General features: G+C 36.6%; 1 protein-coding gene across 5 annotated transcripts; it reads left to right on the top strand.

Moving 5' to 3' along the window:
• Window positions 1-1,131: 1,131 nt before the first annotated feature.
• On the top strand, window positions 1,132-5,993 carry LOC148847595 (receptor protein kinase TMK1-like). Of its 5 annotated transcripts, none has more exons than XM_088948892.1 (3): window positions 1,132-1,260; window positions 1,510-3,859; window positions 5,185-5,993. In XM_088948892.1, exons 2-3 carry the CDS (start codon window positions 1,561-1,563, stop codon window positions 5,691-5,693), a joined length of 2,808 nt encoding a protein of 935 aa, XP_088805018.1. In that variant the 5' UTR covers window positions 1,132-1,260; window positions 1,510-1,560; the 3' UTR covers window positions 5,694-5,993. The 5 variants fall into 5 exon arrangements, with proteins under 5 accessions (XP_088805018.1, XP_088805020.1, XP_088805019.1 ...); XM_088948894.1 differs by having other exon boundaries at window positions 1,138-1,260; window positions 1,513-3,859; XM_088948893.1 differs by having other exon boundaries at window positions 1,139-1,332.
• The last annotated feature ends 6,400 nt before the right edge of the window (window positions 5,994-12,393 follow it).

Raw genomic sequence — 12,393 nt, 5'->3', positions numbered from 1 at the left:
AAAAATCATAATTTTATAATTAACCAGGGTAAGCCTATCCCTGTCCATTCCATTACTTCCTAAACTGAAAGCTGGGCTCTCATACATTTGGTGGACAGGTTGCCACCAGATGGACAGTTTAGTTTTACACGTGAGAATCAGGTGTAATGGAGATCAGATTAGCGCCCCACAATTTAGATCAAATCTGCTCGCATGCCTTATACTAACCTTACAGCACATTTATTCATGGGAGATGGTATCAATGCACAGGTACAGCTAAGGCGTGATGTGAAGTCAGTGTGAGATGGACTCTCTAAGGAGAAGATTGAAACTCCCCACAGCACCTTCCATCCATATATTAGGAATATCTTCTCATAATAAGTATCAGAGATATTTCTAATGCACACTGAAATGTGTATGCGGAGGGAATTGGGATTTGTTCCTCACGGAATGCATCTCACACCGATTTCATAGCCCTCTCCCACTGTGTATTGAGAACATTTCCGATTAATAACAATACAAAATACGAGAAATGTTTCCCATTTGCGAGGAGGAATTGTGAGGTTAGTATGAGGACTGATCAAGAGTGATTTGTAAGGAGTTGATCTGGAGTCTGTGGGGCGTCAATGTGATTTTGGTGTGACATGGGGATAGAACATGAATTCGCCCCACAGCACCTCCCAGCCATGTATTGGGGACATCTCCCGATGATAATATCAGAATAGATGATATATCATAAAAATATTCTCAATACACGATAGGGATGTACTATTGGGCGGCCGCCTATGGGGCAGAGATGTAAACTCATAAAACATAGAAGTGGGTAGCAGATTCGAAGCCCAGTTATTGACCAATTGTTGGAACGTTTTGGGATGGCTTTTTTTATTGGGATGAAAACAAATACAGTTTGACAGAAAAAGTACAAATAGGACTAATACAGATTTCTAATTTTTAGTGAAAAGTTATAAACATTAAAATATCAACAATCCACACCCTATGCACTAATCCCCGCCACTAAATTGGCATCAATTTCGAACTGTCAACAATACGAATACGAACTGTAATTTGTGCCTACAACGCTGGGCTGAACCGTCATTCACCCATGATTCTGGTTTGTCTGAAAGTGGTTATCAGTCATCACTTATCACTTATCACTTTTGTGCCTTTACGGTATTATAGACAGAGTAAGTAAAGATAAGAATAAGAAAAGGGAGGGAAAGTAATGGTGGACGCTGGCACAATGCTTTGTTCATGGAAGATAAGAATCAAAACCCTAGAAAGGTACATTTTGGTAAAATGTACAGTGTTTTATTGTTCTGGTTTCCATATGGGTGTTGAACGTTTCTCCCGTAGGTCTGATCTTTTTCTCCTCAAAACTTGCTTCTCAAACATGAAGATTTTTTGAACGCATATTTGCTTACCTTTGTCAAAAACTGTCTGTTCTCATTTGTGGTTCTCTTCATTTCTAGTTTACACTCTTCTTTTTGAATATCAAATTCTGGGGTTTAATTATTTTTGGTTTGATTGCAGAAGGTTTATCAAGTCTTCGATGAAGTAATGTGGGTTCTCTGAGAGGGAGCCATGGAGGATCATTGGAAGCTAGTTTTCGCAGTTTTTCTGTGCTTTGTTTCAGTGGTTTCTTGTGCCACTGACCCTAACGACCTCAAAATTCTGAATGACCTCAGAGACGGCTTGGACAACCCAGAACTGCTAAATTGGCCTTCTAACGGGGATGATCCATGTGGCCCTCCTTCATGGCCGCATTTGTTCTGTTCTGGCAGCAGGGTTTCGCAGATTCAAGTTCAAGGCTTGGGATTGAAGGGATCTCTCCCTCAGAACTTCAATCAGCTCAAAATGCTCTCAAATTTGGGACTTCAGAGGAACAACTTCAGTGGGAAGCTACCGACGTTCAGGGGATTGTCTGAATTACACTACGCTTATTTGGGTAATAATCAATTTGACACGATCCCTTCCGATTTTTCCAATGGACTTACTAGTTTACAGGTACTGTCCTTGGATAACAATCCATTGAACGCGAGCACTGGTTGGTCTATTCCTAGCGAGTTGCAGAATTCGGCTCAGTTAACCAATCTGTCCTTAATGGGATGCAATTTGGTTGGTTCTGTACCGGATTTCCTAGGCTCAATGCCGTCGCTGACAGTCCTAAAACTTTCCTACAACAATCTCACCGGAGAAATTCCGGCGAGTTTTAACCAGTCGCAGTTGCAGATTCTGTGGTTGGATAATCAGAATGGTGTCAAGATGATTGGTCCAATAGATGTAATTGTGAACATTCCCTCGCTGACGCAGCTATGGTTACATGGAAATAAATTCAGTGGGACGATTCCTGAGGGCATTGGACAATTGTCTTCTTTGACAGATCTCAACCTCGATACTAACCAACTTGTGGGTCTCATTCCCAAGAGCCTAGCAGGTATGCAACTTCAGAAATTAGATTTGAGCAATAACATGTTGATGGGTCCTGTACCAGAATTCAAATTTCCGAATTTCAGTTATGATGGAAATTCATTTTGTCAAGGTATTGGGCTTCCTTGTACTCAGGAAGTTATAGCCCTCCTTGATTTTCTTGGTGGTGTGCAATTCCCATCAAATCTTGCTTCTGCTTGGAAGGGTAATGACCCATGTGCGGGCCCATGGTTAGGAGTGAGTTGTGAAAGTAATAAGGTTTCTGTTATTAATTTGCCTCGAAGAAACCTTAGTGGTATTCTGAGTTCTTCACTAGGGAAGCTAGAATCTCTGTCTGAAATCCGACTTGAAGAAAACCATCTAACAGGTTCAATCCCAATGAATTTGATTGGTTTGAAATCTTTGAAGTTGTTGGATCTAAGTGGGAATAATATTGAACCTCCACTGCCAAAATTTAGTGAAAGCGTGAAGGTTGTTATAGATGGGAATCCTCTATTCAACACTAATCAGTCTGCTACACCTTCCTCAGGAAATAATTCATCCTCATCAGGGACTTCAAGGTCTCCACCCAGCAACCCTTCTTCTCCACCCAAAGGCTTGAAACTTGTTGGTATTGTAGCCCCACTTGCATGTTTTGCCTCCTTGGTTCTTCTGGTTGTTCCTCTGTCTATATGGTACTGCAAGAAGAGAAAATGCACCTTCCAGGCACCAAGGTCAATTGTGGTTCACCCCAGAGACCCATATGATCCAGAAAACATGGTTAAGATTGCAGTTTCTAATAACGGTAATGGAAGCTTATCTAATCTAACAGAGAGTAGTTCTCAGAGTATACATAGTAGCAGAATGGGAGAATGTCATGCGGTTGAGGCTGGGAATTTGATTGTATCAGTTCAAGTTCTACGTAATGTGACCAAGAATTTTTCTCCAGAAAATGAACTAGGACGTGGTGGTTTTGGGACAGTTTATAAGGGGGAACTGGATGATGGTACAAAAATAGCAGTCAAGAGAATGGAGGCTGGTGTGATTAGCAATAAGGCTTTGGATGAATTTCAGGCTGAAATTGCAGTTCTTTCAAAGGTCAGACACCGGCATCTGGTATCTCTGTTGGGATACTCCATAGAAGGTAATGAGAGGCTTCTAGTGTATGAGTATGTGCCTCAGGGGGCTCTAAGCAAGCATCTTTTCCACTGGAGGAGTCTCAATTTGGAACCTCTATCTTGGAAAAGAAGGCTCAACATTGCCTTGGATGTTGCTCGGGGAATGGAGTATCTTCATTCTCTAGCTCATCAGATCTTTATACATAGAGATCTTAAATCTTCAAATATACTCCTTGGTGATGACTATCGAGCAAAGGTTTCAGATTTTGGGTTGGTAAAACTTGCCCCTAATGGAGAGAAATCTGTGGTGACCAGGCTTGCTGGGACTTTTGGATATTTAGCACCAGAATATGCTGGTAAGTAATCTCTTCTATAACTACTGTCCATCTATTAGTTTCCATTTCTGATACACATAGAAGTGAGCTTTCTTAATATTTGGAGAAATATGAAAAGTCATATCATAAAAAATTTGAAGAAGTTCCACAATTTGTGCAAAATCTGCTTCAGTTTTGAGCAACCAGTTCATATAAATTTAGATGAATAGGAGGATATATCATCTTACTTAGTGTTGTATTAAAGGAATAATAGCATACATTGTATTACATTAACTCTTGTATAATGATCAAGATGTAACACAAAAGAGCCTGATTTAATTCTTGACAACTCTGTTCTGGAGACAAAAAGATCAATGAGTTAGCTCCAACTAGAAGATCACCTAAGCGAAGTCGATTAGATCCTATGTTTTGAAATGTGGAAGCATGATGCAAGGTGTTCTACCATCCTAAGGCGTGAGGCACAAGCTAGAATACAAGAGGCATAAGCTTCCTGAGAATGGATTTTTTAATTAACAAATAATTAAAATATCCCATAGAAATAGGAAAATTTATTAGAAATTAGAAACTTCATATTTTCAATTTCTATCAATAATAAAACCATCATATTCAAATATAGAATTGAAGTATCCCCGCATTAAGGATCATTATCCATAATTATACAAGTATCATTAGCCATGAATGTGTCACTTAATCAAAATTTTAGAACTAACAATTCACATAAATTGCACAACATTAATACAAAGAGTGTATCATCTCTTATTTAATTGAATATAATGCATTAAAAGAAATCAAAGCTTTGGTGCTTCTATTTCTTTTTATAACATTTTATTGTAATATTACAATAAACAAATTTGGAGGATTTCCATCCTCTGGTTTGCATTGATATATAATCGGAAACATGATATAATGGTTCCCCAACTCTAATAACATATTTTTATTAACTAGCTTAAAAGGTAAAGAGCATATGAGGTGTATGACTCCTGTATAAAGGTGCAAGAATCATACCTTTACTGGAGGCACATGCCTTTATACCGGAGGTATATGCCTTTATACTGGAGGTATAGCACCTCACCTGGAGTCATGCCTTCAAGCACACCTCCAGCAGCTTTTAAAACACTGATGAGATCAGATGATTCAAAAATTCTAAACTGTTTTTCTTGTTTGATGTATTTATTTTCATTTTTAAGGGTAGCTTATATGCATAGAAATATTGTCCTGTGATGATTTCTCAGCTAAAGAGATATCCATGTAAATATTAGTGAGATACATACTGCAGTGTCATCACAGTTTGGTTTAATGTATGTAATTGCCTACTAATTTTTATTTCCATTGGTCAATATGTTCAGTCACAGGGAAAATCACGACCAAAGCTGATGTCTTCAGCTTTGGAGTCGTGTTAATAGAGCTTTTGACTGGACTGATGGCACTTGATGAGGAGAGGCCTGAGGAGAGCCGATATTTGGCTGCATGGTTCTGGAACATCAAATCAAGTAGGGAGAAGCTAATGGCTGCAATTGATCCAGCTCTTGGTATGAATGAAGAGACGTTTGAGAGTGTATACATCATAGCTGAACTGGCTGGACATTGCACGGCAAGAGAGCCCAACCAGCGTCCTGATATGGGCCATGCAGTGAATGTACTAGCGCCATTAGTCGAAAAGTGGAAACCATTGTTTGATGAAACTGAGGAATATTCAGGCATCGATTACAGTCTACCCCTCACTCAGATGGTGAAGGGCTGGCAGGAAGCTGAAGGTAAAGATTACAGTTATACCAGCCTTGATGACAGCAAGGGAAGCATCCCAGCAAGGCCCATTGGTTTTGCTGAATCCTTCACTTCTGCTGATGGTCGGTAAATCATAGTTTAAATGCCATTCAGCAATTGGTGATTTTCCACTCTTTGCATTTTAGATCTTTGTCTAGTCAGTCTAATCAGTGAAGGTTTAGTGGGTTTGACGGATAGAACCATAGATTATTGTTTTTAGGATTTCCCATGTATTTTCTTTTTTTCCTTTACTTTTTCGTTTGTTTTCCTTTTGAGAGTGAGATATGTGTGGAGTTGATGCTGTATATAGAAGTATAAAAGAGAACTTTGTTAAGTTCTCTCCTGATTTATATTCATATGTTCCTCGTTTTCAGTGGTGTGCTTGCTAAAAGATTTGTCATTCAGTTCTGTTTTGATGTTAAGAATCCTTCTGTACTATTCTGTTCTTTGCATTTTGTTCTCCAACTCATTGTTCTGAACCAATCAATAAGTGGGAACCTTTTGGTTTGGATGAGGCTTCGCCCCAGCAACAAGACCGATTGTACCACATATACCCATTTCTTTTATCTAATTCCATTTGTCTGGATTAATGAGAACCATGCTTATAAACAAACTCTGCAATCTCTGTGAACCATAGAATGGAGTTGTAGCACCAGGTCTATTCTATCCAGCACAGAGCTATACTTGGAACCAGAAACCAGTGGTCCTTCATCCCTTTAAAACTTATTATGCATGGGGGGACCCCCGGCCTTGGAAACTGTATCATCTGAATCATATCTTAATTACTCTCTGATGTTTGTTATAAAGATGAAGCCCCATTCAAGTTTGAACATTTTGGAGTTGGCAAAAAAAAAAAAACAGGTTTAAACGTACCAAAGAAGGGGAAACCAATTCTGCAGGGTCCCTAGTACCTAAACATAAAAAAAAATTAATACCTCTTCCTAATTCTAGTTTCTATATAAAAATAAAAGCACTTTATTACTCAAATAATATAGATGATGAAAGAGTTAATATGAAATTTAATAAAATTTTTTAGTGTTTTATACTGGGCATAGCTGCATTGGCAGCTGTTAGTTTTTCATTATTTTTTGACTAAGCTTTCAATTGAAGAAACCCAATTACCTACATCCACATGCATCAAAATAAGCACCTCACTAACAAATAGAAGGTTGACGTATAAAAATCTAAAAGAAAAATAAATCATAAAAAAAAAGAATTTCCTACTTAAAAATTGTCTCATTTGTTGACAGATTAAGAAGTTTGAAATAAGAAATTAAATGAGGTTGCATGGCATGCCTTTTGACAGTTGTTTACCAATAAGAAGCTAATAGCTGTCTGATGTGGACTTCTTGATTCTAACATCTTAATTTGTATTTTATTGAGGCCAGTTGAAAAGAAAACGAAAATAAGAAAAGAGTAGCTTTTGCAAGAATGACCCATGAAATAGTTAAGAGGAAGTGAAGTCTCTTTCATTGCGTGTCTGTTGGTTAGATATGGATAGCGCCTTATTGGAATGACTTGTGATCAAATGACAAAAGAGAATGCCGTCTTGTGACATTTATTATTTCATTGGCTTAAAAAAAAAAAAAAAGGATTTTTTTTTGGGTCATAGACTCAAAGCCAATGACAGAAACTGTGAGGCTAAAATGGTTCAGACTTCAGCTTAAAAATTTTGATTTCAAGAAAGCTAGAAAAATTAAGAGCTTTGTTTTGCCACATGGCAAGTGTTGCTGATGTGGCAAATATGATAACCCTTCTTGCCTTTTGGGGTTAATCACCAAAGCTTAGCTGGCCCGTCAAAGATCCCCACGTCACAAATAAACTGCGGTATCATATTAATTAATTATAAATTATTTAAAAAGGGGGGGGTTTTGATTCACTGAAGCATTCCCCACATGAGGGGCCACTTCTCTGTTGTCAAATTGGAAGTTGTTGAGACCCATACGCCATATTCGACCATCCCATGCATACCCCCCCCCCCCCCCCACCAATCTATCGGTAGATTGCATGTGAGGGTATCCTCATTAAGAAATAAATAAATAAATAATTGATTGACGATTGATATTAAAAAATGGCGTTTTGTACAAAGAATTAATAATTGAGATGGTCAGTTGGTATCCCTCCAAAACTCTAATATATTAAATTCATGTAACCACAAACAAAGTTAGTAAAGTTAGTAGGCATTTTATTTTATCCCCACCTCTGAAACCTGAATTACTAATTAGTCATATTATTGTGCTGTCTACCAAAAGAAAACAAGAAAAATTAAAAGAGAAAAATCACTCTTGTGCTAGAGTGTCTTAGGGCATCTTAGACGAGAGCCTCAGGAATTCCTGATGCTTTAGGATTGCAAATTGGCCCGGAATTCGAACAAATAAAGGCCATGTGAATATTTATGGACACCAAAACTTGCCTGTAACTCTGTTAAAAAGGAGGGAGCTCACATGGATAACGAATCTTATCTCTTTAAGCGGCTATCTGAAAGATAATGGATGTCTGTGGCCTCACCTTCTATCTACCTTTGGGGATGTTTGTGGATGATGGTTCGCTGCCATAATGCCAAAAGAAGTTCTTTTTCATGGATTAATGGTAATTTCTTTGCATTACAGAAAAACTTTGAACCTGGAGAGGAGTTCTATCTATGGGGCTTTTCAAAATTAATGTGTTTATGTAAATAACGAATTAAATAATATTCATATGGTAAATACAAAAATAGACTCATTCATAAAAAATAAAATAAGGGCAAATTAAAGATTAAAGATTACTACCCAGTACTTCATGGGTACTCGGTAGTGGCAATTACACCCTTAACTTTCATTTGTGACAAAGACATTCTTCTGAACTTTCAGATTTCAATAAAGACCCTCTCTCCATTAAGTTGAGTGATGGAAGAAGTTAATTGCAACAAAAAACTTAGAAACTTCTATGAAAATCTGGAATTGCAACAAAAACAACATTCAATTAATATCAATTCAACCAGTAATAAATGGAAATTCAAAAAAAAAAAAAAACACTAAAATGAACCCCACTATTCATTTTAGAAAATTTTTAGAATAAAGTGTAATTCAAGGATTTAAAATAGTTTAAATAATCACATGAGAATCTCTTCCAAAGTTAATTAACCGAATGCCAAGGAGGTCTTTGTCAGAACATGTAAGTTCAGGGGGTCTTTATCACAAATGAAGGTTCATGGAGTAATTACCACTACCAAAAAATACAGGCTAGTAATTTGTAATTTACCAAAAAAAAAAACAATGGAAAAGGCTACTATTTCTAATCTAATATAAATGATGTTGAGCAATAATGTTTATAAGAAATTTTATTGGGTTATTTCATGTAAAATAAATTTGGTGAGCAAATGATAATAAACAATGCACAAAAAAACTGTTTTGAGAAAGCGTATGTAAAGACTATGATCCCTATAGCCTATTTCACCCCTTCAGGTATTTTATAATCATGGATGGAACAAACTAGGCATAAACCTATCAATCGAGGGCTGGTTCGTTGGTGTATTAGCTGGATTGTCCCGCAATCAGCACTTAGAGAAATAAAAGGTGATAAAGGGGAAAAGGAGAAAATTGTTGCTGATTAACCCAAAAAAAAAAAACACTAGGCATGAGCCTCACAAACAGGGGTCCGCATGCACCCATGGGTGAACTGGATGCGTGAACCCATCAATCACGTTTGACCACGTCGTCTAGGGAAAAGAAGCGTAACGTTAACAGTGTTAACAAGGGTTCGGTGGTTCAACCAGACAGAAACCGGCCACCGAGCCCTACCCACACACGGCAACCATACCACAGCAAGTGATCCAAACCAGCGGCCATTGGCGGCGACAGCGAGAACTCTGGTGGTACGCTTTCTGGCCTCCTCTTCTTCTTCTTCGTCTTCTTCGTCTTCTTCCTCTTCTTCTTCGTGTTTTCTCACATGTCATCCATTTATTATTTTCAATCCCATCTATCTTCTACCTTCTATAAAAGCTCCACTCCTCTATCCTCCTAATTAATCCAAATCCAGTTCACCTCTCTGTCTTTACTCTCTTCCTCGCTCTCTTTCTGTATCCCCCTCTCTCTCAACTCTCAATCAAACAAACTACTACTTGTTCTTTTTCTCTGTTGATCAAACTTCAATTTTCGGGAATGGGTGCAAATGGGAGAAGTTGTAGCTCCGGAACTCAAAGTGAAGAAGAGATAAACCTGGGGAGGGGTCCATGGACTGTTGAAGAGGATCTCATACTCATTAATTACATTGCCAACCATGGCGAAGGTCACTGGAACTCCCTCGGCGATGAGCAGCTATATATTACAATCAATCAAACTCACTGTTTTACAGTTTCTTTCTTTTCCTTTTTAATTTGTCTGTGGTTTAAAACGGGGAGTGTTGTAGCCTGGAACTGGTTTGAAAATCAAGAGTTTCTAGCTAGATCCAAAGTCCATGAGCAAAATAACTAAATTAAAAAACGGGCAAGAGAGAAATGATTAAACATTCAGAATGGCGTAAAAAAATCGAGGGTCCAAATGCTGATTTCGGTACTCAAAGCAGTAGTTTGTTCTTCTTCGGGAAGAAGAGACCAGCCAACTTTAGTTCAGAGAATATGCATATAGATGATCAATCACGAACAATAGAGAGGAGGAAGAAGAAAAAGAAGAAAAAGATGTCAGAATATTTATCCTTAGAGCTCTCACCATCGCCGCCGATGGCCGCTGATTTGGTAGTCGGTTTGTCTGGTTGAACCGTCGAACCCATGGTAACACCGTTAATTTTATGCTTCTTTCTCCTAGACGTGGTCAAACGTGATTGGTGGTTCACGCGTCCAATGCACCCGTGGGTGCACAGAAGGCGGACTCCACAAACAGGTCACATAATTAAAGGAAAATACATTTTATTTAATTTGGAAATTACATGTAATTTAAATGAATAATGTTATATAGGAATGCTCATCCAAAAACTAAAAAATCATTAAAATATATTTATACACATCAATGAAATGGATGCAAATTGATTAATTATCTTTATCATCATTTAAGCCTTATTTCAACTATATGGGGTTGGTAAAATGAATCTGGTTTAGCCATTCCATTTTGTTTAATGCACATCAAATGGATTAATCCATATCAAAAATGATTTCTAATCATTTTGATAATTTATATGATATGTATCTTAAAAATTCCAATGGGTCTTATACAATTTTTTCAATTATATATTTCTATATATTATTAAGTAATATTTTAAATTCCAATAAACAACAATATATTTATTGTTTACACAAGTAAATAGATTATATTACAAAACATTTAAAAGTTTAAGATTTAAGGTGACTTATATTTTTGTTATTTAAAAAAAGTTAAATAGTGAAATAGAATAGATGATTTTTTTGAATAATCATACATTTTTGTATTTATTAACACTTTAAATAAATAATAGATTGCTCTATTTATGCATTATCAACAGAGTTGCGTGATACCCACATTCCATATGTATGCATAACCAACTCATCACAGATTCACAATACGTTTCAATTTACAATTTTACTTGATAAAATACAACAATATCCGTATTTTGAACCTTGTTTATAACCCTAGTTTAATAGGATTTTGCTTTTCTTAACAAAAGGCCCCAAAAAAAATTACTTTGACCCATCAAAATCTAGCCATCAAATTATCCTCATGACTGGCTGGCATCTAGGGGTGTAAACAGATCAAATTCGAATTCAATTAAATATTCGAATATTTGATTTGATTCAAATTCAACTAATTAATTATTTTAGATAATTAATAAATATATAAAATAAATATTTTATTTATATAAAATATATAAATTATTTATATAATTTAATTATTATATATAAAAATTATATAAAACATTTAAAAAAATTATATATTATATTTAAGAATTAAATAATCAGTCGAATTCAGATATTTATCGAATCGAATCAGGTCATATCTGAATTCGAATTCGATTAATTATTCGGTATGAATAGGATATCCAAATTCGACTGATTAGATATTCAAGTTATCCAAATTAGATTCAATTATGTTGAATCTCGAATTCAAAATCAGATTTTCGAATACTGTTGACACCCCTACTAGCATCACCATCACGTCTCCTTCTAAAGTGAAGGAGCTCAGATCTCTATCCACAAGGATCCTACCCATACCTACCCACAGGACACTGCAACCGCTACCATCCATGGGGAGATGTTCCCAATTAAGGGTGGTTTCGAGCCGAGCCAAGCCGAACTGAATAGCTAGCTATTTGAGCTCGATTCAACAAGGCAATATGAGGCTCGAGCTCGGGCTCGGTTTGAACCAACAACTTGTAAGCTCGAGATTGGCTCAAACTCGACTTGAGAAAAATGTTTTATAAAAATAAAAAACTATATATATAAATTATTTTTATTTTATATTTAAAAAATTAAAAATCATAATAATTAGTCATTATTATATATAAAAATAAAAATATTATGTATATATATATATAACAATTAACTATTCGAGCTCAGCTCGCAAGCAATTAAGCTTTATTAGACTCAAACTCGGCTCGATTAATAAACGTGCCTGTAAATTGAACTAAAATTCGGCTCAAAGCTCGGTTGAAACTAAGTCGAGCCTAGCTCGAATAACTTATGAAGAATTCGGCTTGTGGCCACCCTATTCCCAATGTACAGCTGTAGTATTATGTGGGTAGGCGTGGGAAGGATTCCGTGGATAGGAGATCCGGATTGTGCAAAGCGTGGTCACAATTGTCAAGATCATGGTGAAACGAATGGTTGTTTAACTGAATCAAAATAT

Source organism: Nelumbo lutea, chromosome 6, assembly GCF_056320005.1.
Source record: "Nelumbo lutea isolate HS-2025 chromosome 6, American lotus-T2T, whole genome shotgun sequence".
NCBI lineage: Eukaryota > Viridiplantae > Streptophyta > Magnoliopsida > Proteales > Nelumbonaceae > Nelumbo > Nelumbo lutea.
This window is presented reverse-complemented; position numbering and strand designations above follow the sequence as displayed.

Excerpts from the sequence above, each read along its gene's own strand:
- LOC148847595 (XM_088948892.1), top strand. The coding sequence starts at position 1,561 with ATGGAGGATCATTGGAAGCTAGTTTTCGCAGTTTTTCTGTGCTTTGTT. Across the intron at positions 3,860-5,184 it reads TTTAGCACCAGAATATGCTG|TCACAGGGAAAATCACGACC; the intron begins GTAAGTAATCTC and ends CAATATGTTCAG.